Raw genomic sequence first — 22,483 nt, 5'->3', positions numbered from 1 at the left:
ATCATTTAATGACGCATTTCACAAAATAGAAATAAGACCATTCTTTTATTTTATTCTCTTCACAATTAAAAAAAGACATTATATTAAATTTCATATTAAAAGGCAAATGCTTCACATTTAGTGGGACGGACGGATCTAGTAGATATTTTGAAATACATAAAACATTTTACTATCTATCTCGTGTAGTATATATTTTCTTCATTTCTTTCCTTTTGTATGACGTTTTTATCATGCTATCTTTATTTTGCAGTCTAATTTCATCCACATATATAGAAGATAAAAATCATGACAAAGTCATTTTCGAAGTTACTGGAAAATGCAGAAGGTGTTTGTTTTGCAATAAAATGCTAAATCAGTGTACTTCTATAATTATGAAAAGGTCCTAGAAAGGGAGACTACTAGATTAATTATTATAGAAAATTTTCGATCTATTGATATGATCCTCTTAAAACCTCAATTTCATTAAAATGGCGAATCATTTTAAGGACATAGTCATGAATCGATATGCTTAGTGATCCTCTTAAAATCTCAAATTCATGTTATGATCTTGTATTTGACATAATAGCTAGATATATAACCATCAATTTTGTAATCTCCATGGCTTCAACTCTCTTATAATGATGATAAAAAATCAGTCATTTCAAATGAAATTTAGACCCATAAATTGATGTGGTTTGGTGGTGAAAATTAACTTGATTTTCAATAAAAAGAATTTTTACGTATTTTTCTTATCTTTTGGTTAAATTTCCCGCCCTATCTCTCCATCTCTTTCTTCCTATTTTTCTTTATACTCTGATAAGTCTTGTCCACATAAGAGTACGTGAGATGATCAAAGTATAACTAATCTTAAATGCATTCTGTGTTTTCAAATTCGCGCCGTGAACAAAAACTTCGTAGACTAAATATGTGTTCTTTAGTTATGCATTGAAGTAGTGATTGCCCTATATCACTACTGTTGGATTAGAGACTTACAAGAAGGAATACAAGAGCTAAGTAACTGAAACGAAATTACAAAGAAGATTCGAAACAAATAAACTGGAAAAGCCGAGTCGAGGAGTCCTCTTTCCGCAAGACGAGATACGCCCCGGTAGTGCTCTTCGGATTGGCGTTTCGTCCCCAAAGATAAAACGGCTACGTCTCTGGTGAAGCAGCACCGCTATCAGCAGAGCTCCGGCGAACTGGATGGAGGAGAGGGCAGAGCTTCGACAGAAGAACAATGCAGAGGGAGGAGAGAGTGTATGATGCAGAGTGTGGATTCTAGTTTCTGATGTAGAGAATGCTAGAATGGCTAGCCTATTTATAGGCTCAGTCCACTGCAGGGGGTCAACGGCCATAATGGTCGTCATTAATGGTAGACCGTAACGGTCGTCGGTTACGAGTTGTAACGTTCGGGCGTTACGCGCTCAGAGCTAGAGAGGCTGAGTCTAGAAGCTTCTAGATTCATTCACGACGTGGACTATCACGTGTCAGCCACGAGGTGGCATCCCGCTTGGCTCGCTGACGTGGAAACGGTGATGGTCTAAAAAGAACTAGACCCACTAGACTTGGGCCAAGCCCGCAACTAGGCCCAAGCACCAAGCCCACGACCAGGCCCAAAGAACAGCCCAAAGACCACCCAAAGACCAATTGCCAAGATCCAAGTCCAAGGACAAGGACACGGGCACGGGCACGAGCACGAGTACGGGCGCGGGCGCGGGCTCAGGCTCGAGGCTCGCGGCTCGCGGCTCGCGGCGGGGCGGGCGGCGCGCGCACAGCCCATCTTAGTCCACTATAATTATTCCATGTAATAATCCTTCTTATTAAATACTAGTTTAATAAGGTTGTAACTTCAAATGTGGGATAATTAACTCTCTTAATTATTCCCTAAGCTTCTCTCATAGCTCATTAAGTTTGCAATTTTGCACAACTTTAATCCATTATTTCTCACTCACCGGGAATCGGATTTGAGAAAATAAATATACCACGGTCATCTACTCCGAACGTAGATCGACACTATATTATTTAATTTCACAAAATTAAATATCTCGTTGAAATTATAATTGGTCAAAGTTCATTGACCGGGCATAGATTCCAACAATCCCCCACATGAGTGGAAATAGCCAAATGCAGATGCATGCAGACACAAGCTCGACCCTCGAGAGGTATATAAGCATAAGGATAGGTAGCTTTTAGCTTTGAACCTTCCATAGTCAACGCCATCGGATACACAGGCGGCCTAGTATTGCGATGCTTTGAACTAGTCCCCCACGGCGTGTACCGAGACAATGGTGTTAACACTTAAACACCTCAACCTCATCCGTTCTCACGTTTTGTGTCCTTTGCGGCCTTGGACACCACTTTGGATTCATAAGTGTGTAATTTGAAGCGACCACACTTCACACTCACATAGGTGATTCCTACTCGAGTATCTTGCCCTACTCGGTCTCTTTGAGAACCCAATCTCCTTGAGATCCTAAAAAATCATTAAAAGTCATAGACTTATCCTCACCACAAGGCAAGTTTTCAAACACTCTATTGCTCTCTAGGGAATAGATGTAGATGAGTGTTTCTCACGAACTCTCATAGCTTAGTTTTCCCATTGAACCAAGTTCTTGGGATCTCCAGTCATCATGGTTGGGTTACCACTATGACAATTCTTTAGTTTGTGGATTTCAAACCCATTCCCCCTAGCAACTTATTCATCTGATCACGGTTTAACCCTTTGGTTAGCGGATCCGCTAGATTATCTATTGACTTCACATAGTCAATTGTAATCACGCCTGTTGTGATCAAATGTCTCACGGTATTATGTCGTCGACGAATATGTCGAGATTTACCGTTATAGAAGCCATTGTTCGCCCTCCCGATAGCGGCTTGGCTATCACAGTGAATCAACACTGGTGGCACTGGCTTAGACCAACCTGGAATATCCTCAAGGAAGTTCTTAAGCCACTCGGCTTCTTCCCCGGCTTTATCTAAAGCTATGAATTCTGATTCCATAGTTGAACGGGCTATGCATGTCTGTTTCGTGGATTTCCATGAGACAGCACCACCCCCAATAGTAAAGACGTATCCACTTGTTGAAAGTGAGTCCTTATTGTCGGATATCCAATTTGCATCACAGTACCCTTCAAGTACCGGGGGGTATCTCGAAAAGTGTAGCCCATGATTTTGAGTATGTTTTAGATATCTCAAAACCCTTACAAGAGCTCTCCAATGCTCTTTGCTTGGATTACTTGTATAGCGACTCAACTTGTTCACGGCACAAGCAATGTCCGGCCGAGTGCAATTAGTTAAGTACATAATGCACCCAATGACCCGTGCATATTCTTCTTGTGCAACGGGTTCGCCCTTGTTTTTGCTCAAGTGAACATTGAGTTCAATTGGAGTCTTAACCGGCGCGCCATCATAGGCATTGAATTTCTTCAATATCTTCTCAACATAATGAGATTGGGTTAAGATGATTCCATCGGATGTTCTTAGAATTTTCATTCTAAGAATTACATCGGCTAGACCCATGTCTTTCATGTCAAAGTTTCTCTTTAACATGGCTTTTGTCTCGTTAATCACTTGAGTATTACTACCCATGATTAACATGTCATCAACGTAGAGACACACTATAACGTACCCGTTATCAGTGCTCTTAATATAGACACATTTGTCACACTCGTTGATTTTAAACCCATTTGATAACATCACATTATCAAACTTCAAGTGCCATTGCAACGGCGCTTGTTTTAATCCATAGAGGGACTTAACTAGTTTGCATACCTTCTTCTCTTGTCCGGGCACTACAAACCCTTCGGGTTGTTCCATATAGATTTCATCCTCTAGTTCACCATTTAGAAACGCAGTCTTAACATCCATTTGATGAATCTCAAGATTGTGCAATGCAGCAATCGCGAGAAGCACTCGGATAGATGTAATCCTCGTTACAGGTGAATAGGTATCGAAGAAGTCATGTCCTTCCTTTTTGTTTAAAACCCTTTACTACCAATCGGGCTTTATACTTATCCACTGTTCCATCGGCCTTAAATTTTCTTTTAAGCACCCATTTGCACCCTAAAGGTTTCGCACCTTCGGGCAAATCGACCAACTCCCAAGTATGGTTTAGCAAAATTGAATCAATTTCGCTTTGAACAGCTTCTCTCCAATGTCACCCGTCTGGGCCATCGAAGGCTACCTTTATTGACGTTGGCTCTTCATCCAACATAAAAGCAATGTAGTCAGGACCAAATGTTTTTGGTGTTCTGACCCTACTACCACGTCTTAGTACTGCATCACTTGGATCATGCCTCACTCGCTTGCGCGATTTAGGCTCTTCATCCGCGGATAGAACTAGTGGCTTCATCCACTGTTTTAGAACTAGTGGCCTCATCTTCAATTCTTGTCTCGGAATTGATTGGGACTTCTTCTTTGTCCTTGCAGGGAAATGTATTTTCGAGAAATACGGCATTCCTTGACTCGATTGTTGTTCCTACTGTGATAGTCGATATTTCAGACTTGTGAACAACAAATCTATATGCACTACTGTTAAGTGCATATCCAATGAAGATACAATCGACTGTTTTAGGGCCAATTGTAACTTCTTTGGGCGGGGGAACCATCACCTTGGCCAAACACCCCCACACTTTGAGGTATTTGTAGGATGGTTTCCTACCTTTCCACAACTCGTAAGGAGTGATGTCTTTTCCTTTGAGTGGAATTTTGTTTAGGATATAGTTGGCTGTCAAAATAGCCTCCCCCCACATGTTCTGGGGTAATCCTGAACTTAGTAGCAACGCATTCATCATCTCTTTTAGAGTTCGATTTTTGCGTTCTGCTACACCATTAGATTGTGGTGAGTATGGAGCAGTAGTTTGATGAATTATACCTCTTGCGTTGCATAACTCTTCAAACGGGGCTACATACTCGCCTCCTCTATCGCTTCGAATCGCTTTGATTTTACAACCAAGTTGATTCTCAACTTCGTTCTTATAATTTTTGAACGCTTCAATTGCTTCATCTTTACTTCTTAAAAGATAAATGTAGCAATATCTTGTGCAATCATCTATAAAAGTGATAAAGTACTTTTTACCACCTCTAGTTTGCACCATCTTTAAATCACATACATCCGTGTGAATTAGTTCAAGGGGTTTCGTTTTCCGTTCAACTGAGTGAAACGGTAACTTAGTCATTTTAGCCTCAAGACATATTTCACACTTGTCTTGGCTATCCACTTCAATTGCCTTTAGTAAATCTAAGTTCACCAATCTTTTAACGGCTTTTGAATTTACATGTCCCAATCTACAATGCCACAAATTTGAAGACTCGGTCAAATAAGAAGAAGTAGATGCTTTATTATTGTTGTTAGCCAAAGGCTTTGGAACAAGGCGTGTAGCCACACTAAGCTTGAAAAGTCCATCGGTTACATAACCTTTTCCGAGGGACTTCCCAAACTTGTACAAAACAAACCTATCAGACTCGAATACAAGTTTAAACCCCTTATTAACTAGTATTGATCCTGACACTAGGTTCTTGCGGATGTCCGGGACATGCAGCACATCCTTCAAAGTGATAGTGACGCCAGACGTCATCATGAGAATCACGTTGCCAATGCCGAGGACCTCGGATGATGCTTGATTCCCCATGTTGATCTTCCTCCCTTCAACAGCAGTGTAGGAGGCAAACTTGCTCCTATCGGAGCAAACATGAGCAGTAGCGCCGGTGTCGATGTACCAGCCGCCCTTGTTGTCAACAATGTTGACTTCTTCAGTGACCACGGCAACGAGGTCATCTTCATTCCAGTCCTTGAAGTCTTTCTCAACGACGTGGGCTGCCGGCTTCTTTTTCTTGCTGCGGCAGTCTTTGGCAAAGTGGCCAACTTTGCCACACTCGCCTTCAAATTTCTTTGCAGGCTGCTTTCCCTTCCCTTTGTCTTTCTGATTTGGGCGGGGGCGTTTGTTGGAGGGTCCGCCCCGCTCCAACAAGTTGGCTTTGGCGTCAAGTGGGCTAAAGCCCTTAGCCTTTAGGTCGATCTTGCGCACATCCGCTTCAATGCGCAGCTTCACGATCAAGTCTTCAAGACTCATCTTCTTTCGCTTGTGCTTGAGATAGTGCTTGAAGTCCTTCCAACTAGGAGGAAGCTTCTCAATGAGTATGCACCGCACAAAGTTGTCGGGCAAATTCATCCTTTCAGCCACGAGTCCGTGGATGATCATTTGGAACTCTTGAATTTGTTCCATGACCGGTCTAGAGTCGACCATTTTGTAGTCCATGAACTTGGATACTACAACATGTTCCGTACCGGCAGCATTGTCTACACTATACTTCTTTTCTAGGCTTTCCCACATCTCTTTTGATGTGGTTACAAGGGAGTATACATTGTACAAACTATCATCTAATGCACTTAGAATAAAATTTTACAAAGATAATCTCCTTTGCGCCATGCTTCATAGTCCGCCATGACCTCAACACTTGTCTCTTGATCACTTGGCACGGGCGGCTCGTTCTCCGTGAGGAAGTTGGCGATGCCCAATGTTGTCAAGTAGAACAACATCTTTTGGTACCACCTCTTGAAGTCAGCTCCTCCAAACTTAGGTGGTTTTTCAGCGGGTGGCATCATTCTTGGTGCCAAAGGTGCCGCACTTGGTCCTTGGAAGGAACCAATTCCGTTGCCCCCGAAGGAGCCAACAACATGGTTGGGCATAGAGCCCCCACCATTCATGTTGGGCGTAGAGCCCGCCATGGTCGCATTGGTCCCGAAGGAACCAAAGCCCGTGTTGAACCCGAAGGTTCCAACACTCGCATGAGACCCGAAGGCCCCAGCAGTCGCGTGAGACTCGAAGGTCCCCACATTCGTGTGAGACCCGAAGGCCCCGACACTCGATCCATTGAAGGATCCGAAGGAACCACTAAATGTGGAACCAACCGACCCACTCGAGGTGGATCCACCAGTGAGCCCCTGGGTATTAGTATACACCCAAGGGATTGTTGATGAAGATGGATAGAGCCCGGGAGTTGGCATCATAGTGGTGGATGCCATGGTGGAGGAAATGATGGCGGCGGTGGTGGCCGGAGTGGTGGAAGCGGCAGAGTTTGATTCGGTCGACATCTCCAGCAAAGGTGATTAAAGGTTTCGAAAGTTTTAGGTTCAGTTATGTCCAAATTCCTTCAAAAGCAAGTTATATCTCGTCTTGCGATTGTTGGATTAGAGACTTACAAGAAGGAATACAAGAGCTAAGTAACTGAAACGAAATTACAAAGAAGATTCGAAACAAATAAACTGGAAAAGCCGAGTCGAGGAGTCCTCTTTCCGCAAGACGAGATACGCCCCGGTAGTGCTCTTCGGATTGGCGTTTCGTCCCCAAAGATAAAACGGCTACGTCTCTGGTGAAGCAGCACCGCTATCAGCAGAGCTCCGGCGAACTGGATGGAGGAGAGGGCAGAGCTTCGACAGAAGAACAACGCAGAGGGAGGAGAGAGTGTATGATGCAGAGTGTGGATTCTAGTTTCTGATGTAGAGAATGCTAGAATGGCTAGCCTATTTATAGGCTCAGTCCACTGCAGGGGGTCAACGGCCATAATGGCCGTCATTAATGGTAGACCGTAACGGTCGTCGGTTACGAGCTGTAACGTTCGGGCGTTACGCACTCAGAGCTAGAGAGGCTGAGTCCACGACGTGGACTATCACGTGTCAGCCACGAGGTGGCATCCCGCTTGGCTCGCTGACGTGGAAACGGTGATGGTCTAAAAAGAACTAGACTTGGGCCAAGCCCGCAACTAAGCCCACGACCAGGCCCAAAGAACAGCCCAAAGACCAAAGACCAATTGCCAAGATCCAAGGACAAGGACACGGGCACGGGCACGAGCACGGGCGCGGGCTCGGGCTCGGGCTCGAGGCTCGAGGCTCGCGGCTCGCGGCGGGGCGGGCGGCGCGCAGCCCATCTTAGTCCACTATAATTATTCCATGTAATAATCCTTCTTATTAAATACTCCCTCTGTCCAAATAAATATGAAACATTTGGTTTCCGGCACGGGATTTTATACAGTGTTGTTTTGTGAGTTAATGAAGAGAGAGTAAAGTAAGAGAGAGGGAAAAGTAGAGAGAGTGATACTTCCATTTTAGGAAATGTTTCATTTTTAGTGGGACAACCCAAAAAGGAAAACATTGCATTTCTAATGGGACAGAGGGAGTACTAGTTTAATAAGGTTGTAACTTCCAATATGGGATAATTAACTCTCTTAATTATTCCCTAAGCTTCTCTCATAGCTCATTAAATTTGCAATTTTGCACAACTTTAATCCATTATTTCTCACTCACCGGGAATCGGATTTGAGAAAATAAATATACCACGGTCATCTACTCCGAACGTAGATCGACACTATATTATTTAATTTCACAAAATTAAATATCTCGTTGAAATTATAATTGGTCAAAGTTCATTGACCGGGCATAGATTCCAGCAACTACTGTAAAAATCATAATGTTATATTGGAAATAAGTTAAAAGTTATAAGGTTGGATCGAAGTAATCTGACATATGGAGAAGATATAAGCATTCGACAAATCCTAAAACATAAATTCTTTATTCTTTTTGTAAGCATGTTTAGGATCTTCTTTATATGTTTTTGTATGCTAAAATAATTTAACTATCCTTATTCGTTAAAAATGATAAAAATAGCGGCCACGTGGAGATGATTTAAACAGCTAGATTGCAAGATCTAAGGGTCATGATGAACTCGTGATAGGCTTATTTCTTACTCTCTTCGTATCAATTACTCCCTCCTTCTCGGATAATTCGGGTCACTTTGACTGGGCACGGGTTTTAAGAATTGTAATGAAAAGTAGGTTGAAAAAGTTAGTGGAATTTGGGTCATACCTTTATATATTAGTTTTATAATAAAATGTGAGTAGGAATGAGTTAGTGGAATATGAGGTCCACTACTAAAAATAGTAAAAGTGAAGTGGGATAAATTATGTGGGACGGACCGAAATGGAAAACTGAGACGAATTATCTGAGACGGAAGGAGTAAATTAGTACAAAATTTTTGGACATGAAGATTAAGAAATTATGTTGAATATATTAAATGAGCGTAAAATAAAATAGGAGAAGAAAAAAAAGTAGGAGAGATGAGAGAGAGTAAAATAGGTGATGAAATAAAGTAAGAGTGATTAAATGTTTTGTTTTTATCGAAAAAGAAAATGACTCAACTTTGTTGAGACATCCCAAAAAAGAACCGACTTAATTCAGTTGGGATGGAGTGAGTATCGTTTTAAACCCTAATTAACATATGATAACACTCATATTTACATATATTAATACTATGACTTGCTGTACCAAGTTATTTTAGTAAAAATCATAAAAAATACTAATAAATTAATAATTTTAAATACTTTTACATACCTACCGTCTTCTACTAATTTTGAAATGCGATTATGACTATTTAATTTATTTTCCCTCGTATTTATCTGCCATTAATTGCCGACGACCATTTTCAACTAGCCCTTCTACAATTCTTTGATGGATATATAGTGAGCAACTTAGCATCGATCCAAAATCATCCTAGACTCAATTTTGTAACGTGCGACAATGGCAAGTGGGGTATATATATAATTATGGAACATTTATATAGGCTATAAAACACGCTTAATGCATCATTCACTCACACAATATATGAATTAATGAATATTTATTTTGTACGCACATGATAACACTTTTTTCAAATATAATATCGATACATATTATTGAATTATGACATTCCTTAGTTATAATTATTTTTAATGTCGTTAGCTTTAGCTTTTAAATACTACTTTTTTTTTTGTATACGAGCTTTTATATGCACGTACCAACGTAAGAATTGGTTCTCTTGATTCCTCGTCCATATATAATTTATATTTTTTGGAATACCTATGCAAATAATTTTAAACAAAATTTGTAAATTTCGACAAATGTTAGGAGAGACTACGTGTAAATCCAGATATATGCATGCTCGCACCATCATCTATGAAGCCAAAAAAAATGAGTAAATAAATAGTAGTGGTAGTATATTTTTTAATTATACTATTTTGACCCCAAAAATTCAAAAATATACGTAGGATTAATGCAGATAGTTTTTTCGTAGTCTATTTTTAACAATAAATGTTAGGCTTATGTATAAATAACCGACGCTAAAGGCTGCATCACTTTGAATGATAAACACCACTATATGATTTAAAACAAAATTAAATTTACACCCTCACATAAAAATTAAAAAGCCTCATCTATTGACATGACATCTATATGTGGCCTGCGCTCTCATGCAATTTCAAAATAAAAACAACAATTTCCATTTACACACTTTCCTCCAAATCTTGGTATTTGCGAATAATATTATTTACATGAATGCACATTACGTGGGCCCCATCATCATTGATGCATGTAATTCCTTACTCAAAGCAAAAATATTAAATACGAAAAACACGATTGTTTTTACGTACTCATATTTAATAAAAGAAGCTATTTTATTTTATTTTCACACGAAAATTCCATTTACTCATTTATACTTCCCACGCCACATTCAGTATAATTATTTTAAAAGAACAACGAAGAGTGTGAGGTAAAGATTAAAAAACCCTAAAAATATTCTTTTCAAACCTAACTACATTTAATTCCCATTCATTATTTACGTATGAGTGTTGGTAAATTAGTTACTCCCCAAATTGAAATTGCCTCACCCTTTTAGGGTTATCCCCAGCTTTACCACTCTCTTTATTACCACACAATTTAGGGTTCTCTTTTTATTTCTCAGAAAAAATCCCTCTCCCACCCCCACCTGCGCAACCACCGCGCGTCCCCCCACGCCCAATCAGATCTCGCCCAAGTGCGTGGACCATCCGTTGGCTCGACCGTCGCCGCTCAACACGCGCCAGCCTTCGTCTGGCTAGGGTTTACAGCGCCAAACCCACCACCGCGCCACGCTGGCGCCCTCTCATTGGCCCTATCCCTCCATTTCTCTCTCTAGAAATGGGAGTACGGATGCATACTAACGACAAAAACAGTATAAATACTAAAAATTTCGTATTTTTCAACAGTAAACTCACATTAAAAATTTGCGCACTTTATCTCTCTCACTATCTTAACCTCTCTTTCTCTCTCTGTAAAAAATAAAAACATTTCCTTCGAATTTCAGACCTAAAAAAAAGCGAGCACTCCTCCGTTTCTTTCGAAGTCCAATCAGCGGGGGCTTTTATCGAATCGCCTCACCGAATTCTTAGAGATGATATCTTCGAATGAAGATTGTTTCTATCTGAGCCATAGATGGATTGCGCTGGCTTAATTAAACACCGCTGGTTTTTTATCTGATTTTTCCCCTTCGATTTCCGATTAAGGTTAGCTCCTTTAATTTTTGCTACTGTTTGAGTTCAATTTCTCCTTATTTTGTTGCTTCGTACTAGTTCTTAGCTGACTTCCAGCTATTTTTTTTTTTGAAATATCCCTTTATCTGAAGTGGGTCTTTCCATTTATTTCTATAGCGTCGGTTTATTTTATTTCCTTTTTTATTTTCCGGTTCAATTCCGCTTCACATTATTGTTATTTTATGCTGCTTTGCAGCTGATTCATTACTGATTTAGCTAGTGTAGTGGAAATGCCATCGATCCGTGTTTCGTTAAACCCTAATCTGGGTTAGTGAGATGAGATTTATTTGGGTTGCTTTTTTATTCGATTACGGTTGGGAGATTTAATGTGGGTTTCGAGTTAATTTCTGAGCCGTCGATTCATCTTTGGTTTCACTGTTGTGGAGAGCAATCAAATCAGCATCTTTTCCCCTAAAGAAAACCCTAGAATTGCCTTTACCTTTATCTCTTTATTTTCTTACTTATTTTGCTTACTAGTATTTGGGAAGTTTAGTTGGCTTTAAATGTGACGTGCTCGAGTACTAACCTTTGACTGGATTAAGCTTTGTGTTTACTTTGATTGTGAAATTAGGGTTTATATATTTGGTCGGTGAAACACCTGAATACTTTCACCATTGCATGTTACCGTTGCTCGGTGCTGAGCTTTGGTTTCTTCTTCCATCTCTTGAGTTTGAATTGTGACTATATTTGCCTTAGTTTGGGGATTGATTCTTCTTGTCTAACCAACTTTTGATTCACTTTAGTTTTTATATCGCATGTGATAATATAATTTTATTCTTGCCGTTCCATCTCATGCATGCCTTTTGCTGAGTTGGTATTTGTGCCTTGAGTTCTCGAGTTGCGATTGCAGGCTATTAGTTCATTGATCCTCCCTTGTGCTATGGTGTGATGGTTTTAGGTTATTTTTAAATGGATAAGAGTATTGTGGCTGTGGAAGAAAGTCATTGCAGAAGCGATTATCCAGTTTCTGCATCAAAGTCTTTAGGATCACTTGTCCAGATTAATTCTATAGCTATAGATCTCAGTTGTGCCATGGAAGAGATTGAGTCGCCCTTGCATGAGCATTTTTCAATACGGTAAGTTTTTCTTTACTTTCTTTTGAAATTTTTTTCTGGTGGGATGACATATCGTGTGACGGAATGTTCTTAAAGAGGTCATTGTGTGGTAGTGTCATCCTTGACGAAGCATTGCCTGATAGTGGCAAGTTAAGTGAGATATGTACTGCAATACTGCATCCCGTAATATGATTTTGTTTCTTCTTGTGGTGAACTGAAACATACTATATTGGATATATAGCTTTTTTCTTATGTCAATATGTGAGGTACTGATGTTAGAGCATCTTTTCTTACCATTTTCAGGAAAGCATATTAGAGTAAGTGTTGTGTGATTTGTGCTGTAAAGTGTACATTGTTCGAGCTTCTTGGCCTTTGGAGAAAATGTCTGCATATTTCTAATATGCCGTCTATAGTTATATGATATTCCACATTATAGCTTTTAGAAGTTTTATATTGTTCTTTCTAGATGCGATCTAACAATATACATCGTAGTATATTCTTTACAAAGACGAGTGTATCATTCTCATTGACTCATACTAGTCTAAAATTGTTAGAGATTGCAGAAAATTATATATCAAGGGATAGTAACTGAATCTGTGGATGCAGTGGCTTTGTTGCTGGAATGCGGAAAAAAGATGCGAAGACATGTTTACCATTTCCCTCCCAAGGAGTAAATGATGATTTGATCGATGATCTACCTCCGTTATCTGTACCTAAGTTTAGATGGTGGCAGTGTTCGACCTGTGTCCCAGACTTTGCTGCTGAGGGTACTGGACTTGAAATGGTGCTTGCAGACAGAAGTGATGCTGGCACAAGTACTTGTCAGCATGTTGATCCAGAGAAGGGAGTTTTGTTCTCACATAGCAGACGGAATATAGGTACATACGGGCACCCTCAAATCAGGCATGTTCCGTCTAGCATAGTCTTCTTTACATCTGTTTACTAATATGCTTTGCAGGTGATAGGCATGTTTTAAAGGAGTCACATGTTATAAGGGTTTCTATAGATAGGGCAGACAAAGATCCAAGTGACAAAATGAAAAATGCTGGTCCACAGTGCAAGCATCATAAAGCTACCACAAGTAGGTTTTAATTTATTACATAAGACCTCACGAAACACAAGTTCCAAAGTTGTCGACACTATTTAGCCATTTTTTAACAAACAAAATATGTCTGCAGGCAGCAAAGAGAAATCAGTCAAGATTGATGAATGTGGGACTTCATATGCTCATACAACAAAATCTAATCCAGTCCAGATTGTAGAGAGAAATGATAACAATGCAGGTGTTTGTCAGAATTATTTGGCTTCTTTGAGATTTTTACCATCTCTAGGTCATTGGATGATATATTGGTTTGCTTTTCTCGGTTTCAGATGTGTCAGATGTGAGAATAGCTGAGAATGCTTCATTCGGATTTGATGAGCCAGATGATTTATCGTTCCCAAGTGATGCCGCAGGTTGTGCAGTACCACGTAGGAGAAAGCCAAAATTGCGTTCTTTGGCTGATATAATGGAGGAAGAAAATAATTCAATTAGTGAGCATATTAAAACGAAGTCTGCTTTGTTCAGTGGGATGCAGGTTAGATCTACCGAGAAGGAAGATGATTCACGTCATCGTTCTGAGTTGGAGACGTCTGCTGATGTGGCAGCAGTATCTAGAAGTCCTCATAGGAAAAGAAAGATTGCTGCTGAAGAAGACAGAGGACCTCCTCAGGAAACTAATCCACTTGATACAGCTAAAAGATTTAAGGGTCCACTTCCAGATTCAGATAAAAGACGTAGAACGCTTGAAATATCCGATTCAGAATCGGGAGGAGATGGCTCCGCAGAGTCGGATTTGCAACTTAGTGCAAAGACTCAACAGAACAAGCCCAAAAGAAATAAATTTCTTGGAATCAAAAGAAAGAGGAAGCATATTTATGGTGACAATGGAATGCCGATAAGTGACTTGCTGCCAAAGACAAATGAGATGTTTCTGGAAAACATGCACAGACATTCTGCTCCAGTCAAGACTAATTGTGGTAATATGGAGAATGTCTCTCACGTAATGAGAGGAGAATTCACACCGCATTTAAATAATTTAATATCTAGAAAACAAGTGGATAGAACCTCTGATAAGTCCACAAGTAAGAGGCCTGAAGTCGAAGTTGATCATAGAACTTTCGTGCCTCCAAGAAAGAGCTTTGTGGGAGGCTGCAGCACTCAAGGGAAAGTGGCCTTGGAGCTTTCACTGAACAGCTATACAAATGCTGAGAGAAACTCGAACAGCCAAATATCTGACAGGCAGCATAGGGCCATTCCGGATCTGAATGAGTCATTCACGGAAAAATCGTCTTCATCTCAATGGAAGCAGTTGTTAACTTCTGAGAATAGGTGCTCAACTGTGCACAAAAATTTGGTATGCCAAGTTTTTTGTATTGATAAATTGCATGATTATTCTACTATGAAGTTACACAACCTTTATACCTCAGATTTCGACAGCTATGAATCTTTCTGGGACAAACCAACAAGAAAGGTTTAGTTTATTCTACTTGATTGGGGGTATAAGTATCTGATGTTTGCTATCCTACTACTTTAACTACTGTCGTATTTTGTGCGAAATTTCATTTGATATTAACTAGTTGTATTGAATCCAGGATATGGCCACCTCCTCTAGTAAACATATGGCTGAAGAAAGAAAAAGACAATTTGGAGTGTCTACGCCACAAGCTGTCCGAAAGATACATAGCAATGTAGAATCTGGCGGAACTGTAGATGATATACCGATGGATATAGTTGAGCTTTTGGCAAGGAATCAACGTGAAAGGACGCTTGAAATGTCGAGGAACCATCTACTTGCTTCTACCAGCAACAGTTCTGTTAGAGGGTCTCCCTCCGTCTACGCTGATGGATGTCCTGGCGTCATCAGTTTCCCTCCAACCAATGCAAGAAGTGGGATTAGTGCTAAAAGTGGCGAGACGGGACCCGGCCAAGGTATCTTGTGTTTCCCACAGGCGAAAAATTGTCAGTTGGACATAGGCAGTATGGAGGAGAACCAGTTCAGGCTTTTCAATTCATTCAAATCTTGTCAACCAAAGAAATCACAGTATTTGGCCTCAAATTCTCTCTATTCTGGGCCTAGACCTAGTGAAGGGGCTGATCTATTATGGGCTCCAAGGAGGAAGAACGCACCTTTTCATCTTGATGTTCGACCAAACCGCTCTGTTCAGCATAGTGGTATGGATATGCAGTCAATTCCCGGCCAAAGCTACAAGGGGAAGAATGTTAGTGATATGAAGGGCGAGGCAAGAAGAGCTGCACGTGATGCCTCTGCAAAGAAAGATGGTGGAGTCGGATCAAGCACCAAGTCTGCCGGATCTATGGATGCTTATACAAATGATACAATACCAGCTATGCAGTTACTGTCCTTGATGGATCGTGGAATTGTATCAGGCTCTACATTCAAAGCAGGTTCAAATAGCTTTCATGATAAACCTTTCTCTCCGTGCAACCACCATCCACGGCTTAATGTAAGCGAAAAGCAGAACGACACATTCCTCAATGGATCGTTCTTCTCACAAGGTATCCACAGTAATAAGGACTTCCCTATGTTACTAAACGGTGTCTGTTTCCCTGGTGAATCCTCTAAGAAAAAACACTATGCACAAGGTCAATATCATTTTTCTCAACAGTGGATGATTTTTACTACATTTGTGTTCTTTTAACTGACATTTATATCTAAAAATTGATTCATGTCATTAGGCCGCATGCCTCCACCACGAGGAAACAGTAAAGCCTTCAACGCAGACAGCTCAGATAATCTCATAACTCGACCATCAAGGGACAACATGGAAATGGAGATTTGCACTCTAAACCGGAATCCTGCTGATTTCAGCATCCCTGATGCAAAGAATGAGTATACTAGAACTGCTAGAGGTATGAAATCGAGAAAAAGGAATTCTTTGAAGGAAAGATCCCAGGGCCTGAATTTGGAGGGTCTGAAGAGAGGAAGGGCAAGAAAAGATGCCACTGTGAGAGAGTATTCAAGAAAATAGCTGAGATAACCTTATGGCATTGTTATGCTTCGCGAGTTGGTGCTGTAAGACTGAGTTTATGCTTTTCTTTCAATGGGATGGATCTCTTTAGTTTTGTCTTTTTCAGAACATGTTACACGCATTCAGGCCATATCCAAATTTGCATATGCTTATGCATTCATCATTTGGGAATAACATCAAAGTTACTCGACCTTGGTCCACTTTTCTTTCTTTTAGATCAGCATTGAAGCATATATATGATACTCCATATAGATAGTCAGATTTCTCTGCAAGATCTCAAGGAATGATGATGTGTAATGTTTGTTGGAGGTTTCATTCTAGATTCTTCAACTTATGTAGTTCAGAAGTGTCTGTTTCTGGACAAACTCACAGAACTAAATGAAACTATTTGTGTGATATTTCCCTTTTTATTTCCATGAGTCAAGAGTTGTTAAGCTTTGGATACACTACTGAAGTAAAAGAATTATACATGAAATATAATTATTGATATGATTATTAGTACGACAGTTATTAATGTCTCTTTTCTTACATTTACGACAGTTATTGATGTTTCTTAATTACATTCCTGTTCGAAATGGGATATGCATATTACTAGTACTCCTTCCGTCCTATGGTGAGTGAGAGACTTCTTTTAAGCACGAGTTTTAGGAAAATGATACTATTACTAGTAGTTAAAATGGAGAAAGAGTTAGTACTCTATTTTACTTTCTCTCTACTTTAACTATTTAATTACATTTTCCTAAATCTCATGCTTAAAAGAAATGTCTCACTTACTATTATATAGAGAGATACAATTTATTTATTTTTTAAAACTAAGAGACGAAGAAAACTGAAATTGTACCTTGCATGAACTCTTAGTGAACGGCTAACTAATTTGTTATAGGAAATACTACTATGTATTATCTAGGGGTGGCCGGGTAGGTACGGTATACCTTACTGAAACCACCGTACCGTATACCTTACTGTAAATACGGTATGCGAAAAAGTCATACCTTTACCTTACCAAAGTTTTCGGTATACCGAACTTCGGTATACCTTATTTTCGGTATGCGAATTTCCATATTGATACCGTACCTCATTTACGGGTATACCGTACCGAAGTTCGGTATACCTAACTTTCAACATCAATTAAAATAGAAAATTAGAGTTTTTAGAATATTATTTATATTTTATAATTTTATAAATAAATTAAATATAATTTATTCATAATTTTATTTATATTTTAAAATAGATTTTATAATTTAAAAATATATAAAATATATTTTATATATAATTGTGTTTATATTTTTGTGGTATATACCTTATATACGAATTTCAGTAAGCAGCGGTATTTGAAAACTCATACCGTTACCTTACCGGAATCTTTCGGTAAGGTATCATACCGTACCGAAAGTCACGGTATACCGAAAATTCGATATTTTTTCAGTACGATAAAGCCGGCATTACGGTATTTTAGTATTTTTCCCCGGCCCTAGTATTATCAATTGAACTATACTTGAATATCAAGTTTAGAATATTTATCTTAAGGTTTATAAACTCTAATTGCAACCATGTGTGGCGAGATGTACCCCTAAAAGACGTGATTTTATCTTATCTGTTACTCCCTCCGTCCCGGCTAAGATGACACATTCCTTAGCCGGCACGGGGTTTTAGGAGTAATTGGTTAATGTGTTTAATTGGATAGAGAAAAGGTGAATGGAAGTATTAAAATAGAGAGAGAAAGAAAGGTGAATATTTTAATAGGGGTGAAAAAAAGTGGTTAAGTGTGTTAATTGGAGAGAAAAAGTTTCCAAAAAAGGAAATATGTCATCTTGGTTGGGACAAACTAAAAAGGAAAACGTGTCATCTTAAGCGGGACGGAGGGAGTACATTGAATTTGATTTGATCATTATTAGGCAATTACAAAAAAAATTGAAAAGTTGTGATTTTATATTTCAAAAGTTATGGAATAGATCAAAAGTCAAATTAAAAATTACTATAATTTTAAAAGAAATTATTATCCTTTTTAAAAGTATGTATACTGTATCTTAAAGAACAATAAAGTCCCTATTACAAAAGATAAATAGGTTAGGTTAGAAAAAACTAGGGTTTTGTTATGCAACTAGAGTCAACTCTACATATATACTAGGATATGATCGACAGGTCAGGTAATTTTTAAGGAAAATAAGTTAACAAATAAATTGTAATAACACCCCTAATTTAGTTACATTGTTTTCATTTTCCCTGTGAAAACAGTATTCTCATAAATATTATAGGAGTAATAAACACCAGTTTTGCTATTAAATACAAGCTTATATTATTAACAAAAGCATGATGCGTCCATCCATTACCCCACCACATGTCAGCATACGCAATGCGTATATATAACTCTATGAATTACATAAAGAAATTAGTGCTAGTTAAGTTATAATTCATCTTGATATACAGTATATATTTAAATAAATGGGTGTGTAATCTGACTTCAAATATTTCACATGCACCAACCAGTTATAACTTATACGAGTGAATTGTATATTTAAATAGTCCATAAACTATCCCATTTGAAGTTTGTACTCTAAAGAAAATAAAATTGTAATCTCTAAACTTATAATATATAGGGACTGCTTAGTTTGCGAGAGTTATATTTGATTTATGTGATTAAATCTTACAACTTAGTAGTAGATGAATAATTATATGACAATAAGTCATAAGCACTTCCTTCAATTAAAATAATTTAATAATTTAATTTTAAAATGAATAATCATATGATAATGAGTCGTGATAACTGAACGGAATTGTTGGGAGAGTAGTATATAATCTCATATAAATTCCTTTTTAACTTTTTGAATTTTATTTGAACACAAATGAGGAGATGTGTGGTGTTGGAGGTTTCTAATATGACCCATTAACCATTTAGGCCCATATATTGGCCCCACGCCCGATGCACAATTAGGGGTACACAAAAAACACTACTACTAAAATACGAAATATTGCATTTACTATATCAAAAGTAACGGTTTTTGCTATACCTTAATTTTTGGTACGTTAACAGTATTAATTTTTCTATATCATGGTATACTTTATGAAAATAGGTATATACTGATACTTTTAAATATTTTAAGTATAAAATAGATTTTTTTTCCAGTATAGCGGTATTACGATATATCGTATATATACAGAAAATTCGGTATGGTATCAGTATGATATTTTGTCATGCCGTAATTTTCAATACGATATGCGGTATGTCGTTCTCAGTTCTGTATACCTTACCGACCCACCCCTTATGCACAATAGGTAAAGTAAGAGAGATGGAGGGAAATGTATAGTTAAAGTAGTGTTTGTGGATAAAGGGACTCATATTATTATTAGTGTCACTACCAAAAAAAAAAAAACTTATCTCGTAGGAACACAAAAATTGAGATGCAATTACTTGTGTTAGAAAATTTTATAAAATAACAACAATTTAGGACGCAAAAGAAAGCGTTTTAAATTAAGGACAAATTAACTTTTATCTTTTTTGCACTTATAGGACGCTTCCATTTTCATCCTCTAATTTTAGTTAGGATCCAACAATAAGGAAGCATTAGTTGCATATTTAGAAATACAAATTAGCAACATTAATTGCATTAATAATTATCTTTAACAGTTTTTTTTTAATGTGTTTAATGTTGTAACGGTGAGCCATAGTGGTATAAGTTATAAATAAATTTATATAAATATATATAGATAATATGTTGGAAATAACTTTTTATGAATAAAATGCTCATATTTTTATGGAATGGATAAAAGAAATTAAGTAGTGAATTGCAATTCTGCCGACACAAGATCTGAAAAAAAAAGAAAAAATTATTTGGAATTTTAGGCAATCTTATTTGAAACGTGGTAGATGAATTGATTGGTGGAGGATCACACCTATCAGAAAGTAAAAATACTCCCTCCATCCCGATTAAAAGTCATACTTTGATTGGGTACGGGTTTTAAGAAATGTAAAGAAGAGTTGGTTGAAAAGGTTAGTGGAATGTGAGACCCACTTTTTTATATTGGTTTTATAATAAAATGTGAGTGTAGTGAGTTAGTGGAATGCGGGACCTACTTACCATTTATGGTAGAAATGAAGTGTAACTCTTAATTAGGAACGGACCAAAATGGAAAAGTGTGACTCTTAATCGGGGACGGAGGGAGTATCTAATTTCTTTTTTGTAGTTATAAGTTGAAAAAAACATGACCATTTCAACTGGGACAAACTATGTACATTTGTTATAGTCCTTTCGTTCCAATTAAATTGAGACATAACTTTTAGGTACGGAGATTACAAATTTGTATTAAAAAGTAAAAGAGAGGAATAAAGAAGAAAATATAAAGAGAGAGTAAAGTAGATAGTGGAATAAAGTAAGAGTGATGATATATTTTGTTTTTTATCAAAAAAGGAATTGACTTAATATAGTTGGAACATCCCAAAGATAAATATGACTCAACTTAGTTGAGACTGATGGGGTATTTAAATTTTTGAAAGAGATGCGACATAAATGCACGAATAATTTTATCTATCTACAATTAAAGCTCACTGGTGACGTGATCAATTTCTGTATTTATGTGTAAGATGACTTATACAGTACATAATAGTGTATGCATTATACACTACGTAGAATGGGTAGAAGCATTCCATTTAATTTAGAGTGTTCCATTGTTTATATATATAATTGGAAATATATACTCTCTCCGTCCAAAAAGATGTCACACTTTCCTTTTTAGTTTGTCCCACAAAAAATATCACATTTTCCATTTTGGAAAAAGTTCTCTCCCACATGAATATAAAAATTATATTTTCTCTCTCCATTTAACACACAAAATAAAACCTCCTAAAATCTCGTGCCGTCCCACAAATATGACATCTTTTGTGGGACGGAGGGAGTACTAAAGTGACAATTCTTTTTAAACTGACAACGTGCCATCAATCTTGTGATACTATGTGGCAAGTTATCCTGTAATATTAAGAACGTATTCTGTAATATTAATTAATAGGCGTTTTGTATGAATTTCTACAGATTGCATGATAGTAATAGGTGGACTGCAGATATTAAGTATTGCATTCATTATAGGCATAGAATGTTTAATACTTACATATAGACCAATTGCTTTTGTGTACAATTATTTTGCATTATAGACTATAATACAATAACAATCTACACTGCAATCCATCTACTACTATTATGCAATCTGTAGAAATTCATCTAAAACACCTACTAATGAATATTGCAGAATAACGTGTCACGTGGCAGCACGGGGTTGGTGGTACATTGTCACTTTAAAATTGGTGTCACCATAACACACCCGTATGTATACATGTATTTCTATTTATCAAAAATTGGTAGAACATATCAAATAGTATTAACACTTAAATTTGACATGTTAGGATTTGTTATATACTGAACATTGAATTTTTTCTTTAGTGTATATTGAGTGTTGAGTTGGATAAAAGAATTAAGAATTGTACTAGTAGAAGCTGGTGAAAGAAAAATAAGTTGAAGTTTTAGAGAGATTTTTTTTAATTAGCTGTAATTAGGGTAGTATTTAATGAATCAAGAACATATATTATTAATTTATATGTAATGAGATTTATTGGTTCATATGATAATAGGAGTCATCATAGCCTGATCGAGTTTTATGTTTTAAGTTCTACGAAGAATATTTTGATAAGTAGTAAATGGTTTTTTTTCTACCTCAACTGGCGAACTATTAACTTCACACCAATTATTGCGGCATGTTTCAGTGTGCTCATTATTTAACAAATTAAATTTTGAGAAATTAAATTTAAAATTGATAGAAAAGAAAAAAGAATCAAAACTGCAAGAATAGACTACAGTGTGCACTGGCAAAAAAATATATATATTTTATAATTTTCATATATACGTGGCAATATTTTTTTATTTTCAATTACGTAAAATATGCAAACTGTAAGGTTTATCGGTAAGTATCGCCTACAACATCTAATAAAACATCTCCTAATATACCAAAAAAAAATTGACATATGAATAATAAAAATTAATTTTGATTTAGTGTAA

General features: G+C 37.5%; 1 protein-coding gene across 2 annotated transcripts; it reads left to right on the top strand.

Annotated features, from left to right (window-relative positions):
* Positions 1 to 11,055: 11,055 nt before the first annotated feature.
* LOC125191705 (uncharacterized) lies at positions 11,056 to 16,852 on the top strand. Of its 2 annotated transcripts, none has more exons than XM_048089113.2 (8): positions 11,056 to 11,328; positions 12,254 to 12,431; positions 13,017 to 13,288; positions 13,369 to 13,491; positions 13,589 to 13,693; positions 13,782 to 14,806; positions 15,045 to 15,969; positions 16,150 to 16,852. In XM_048089113.2, the coding sequence occupies exons 2-8, from the start codon at positions 12,265 to 12,267 to the stop codon at positions 16,440 to 16,442; spliced, it is 2,910 nt and encodes a 969-aa protein (XP_047945070.2). In that variant the 5' UTR covers positions 11,056 to 11,328; positions 12,254 to 12,264; the 3' UTR covers positions 16,443 to 16,852. The 2 variants fall into 2 exon arrangements, with proteins under 2 accessions (XP_047945070.2, XP_047945069.2); XM_048089112.2 differs by having other exon boundaries at positions 15,045 to 16,056.
* Positions 16,853 to 22,483: the final 5,631 nt, after the last annotated feature.

This window comes from Salvia hispanica, chromosome 4, assembly GCF_029641045.1.
Source record: "Salvia hispanica isolate PSC_SH4W2 chromosome 4, Shi_PSC_v1, whole genome shotgun sequence".
In the NCBI taxonomy this organism is placed as follows: Eukaryota; Viridiplantae; Streptophyta; class Magnoliopsida; order Lamiales; family Lamiaceae; genus Salvia; species Salvia hispanica.
This window is presented reverse-complemented; position numbering and strand designations above follow the sequence as displayed.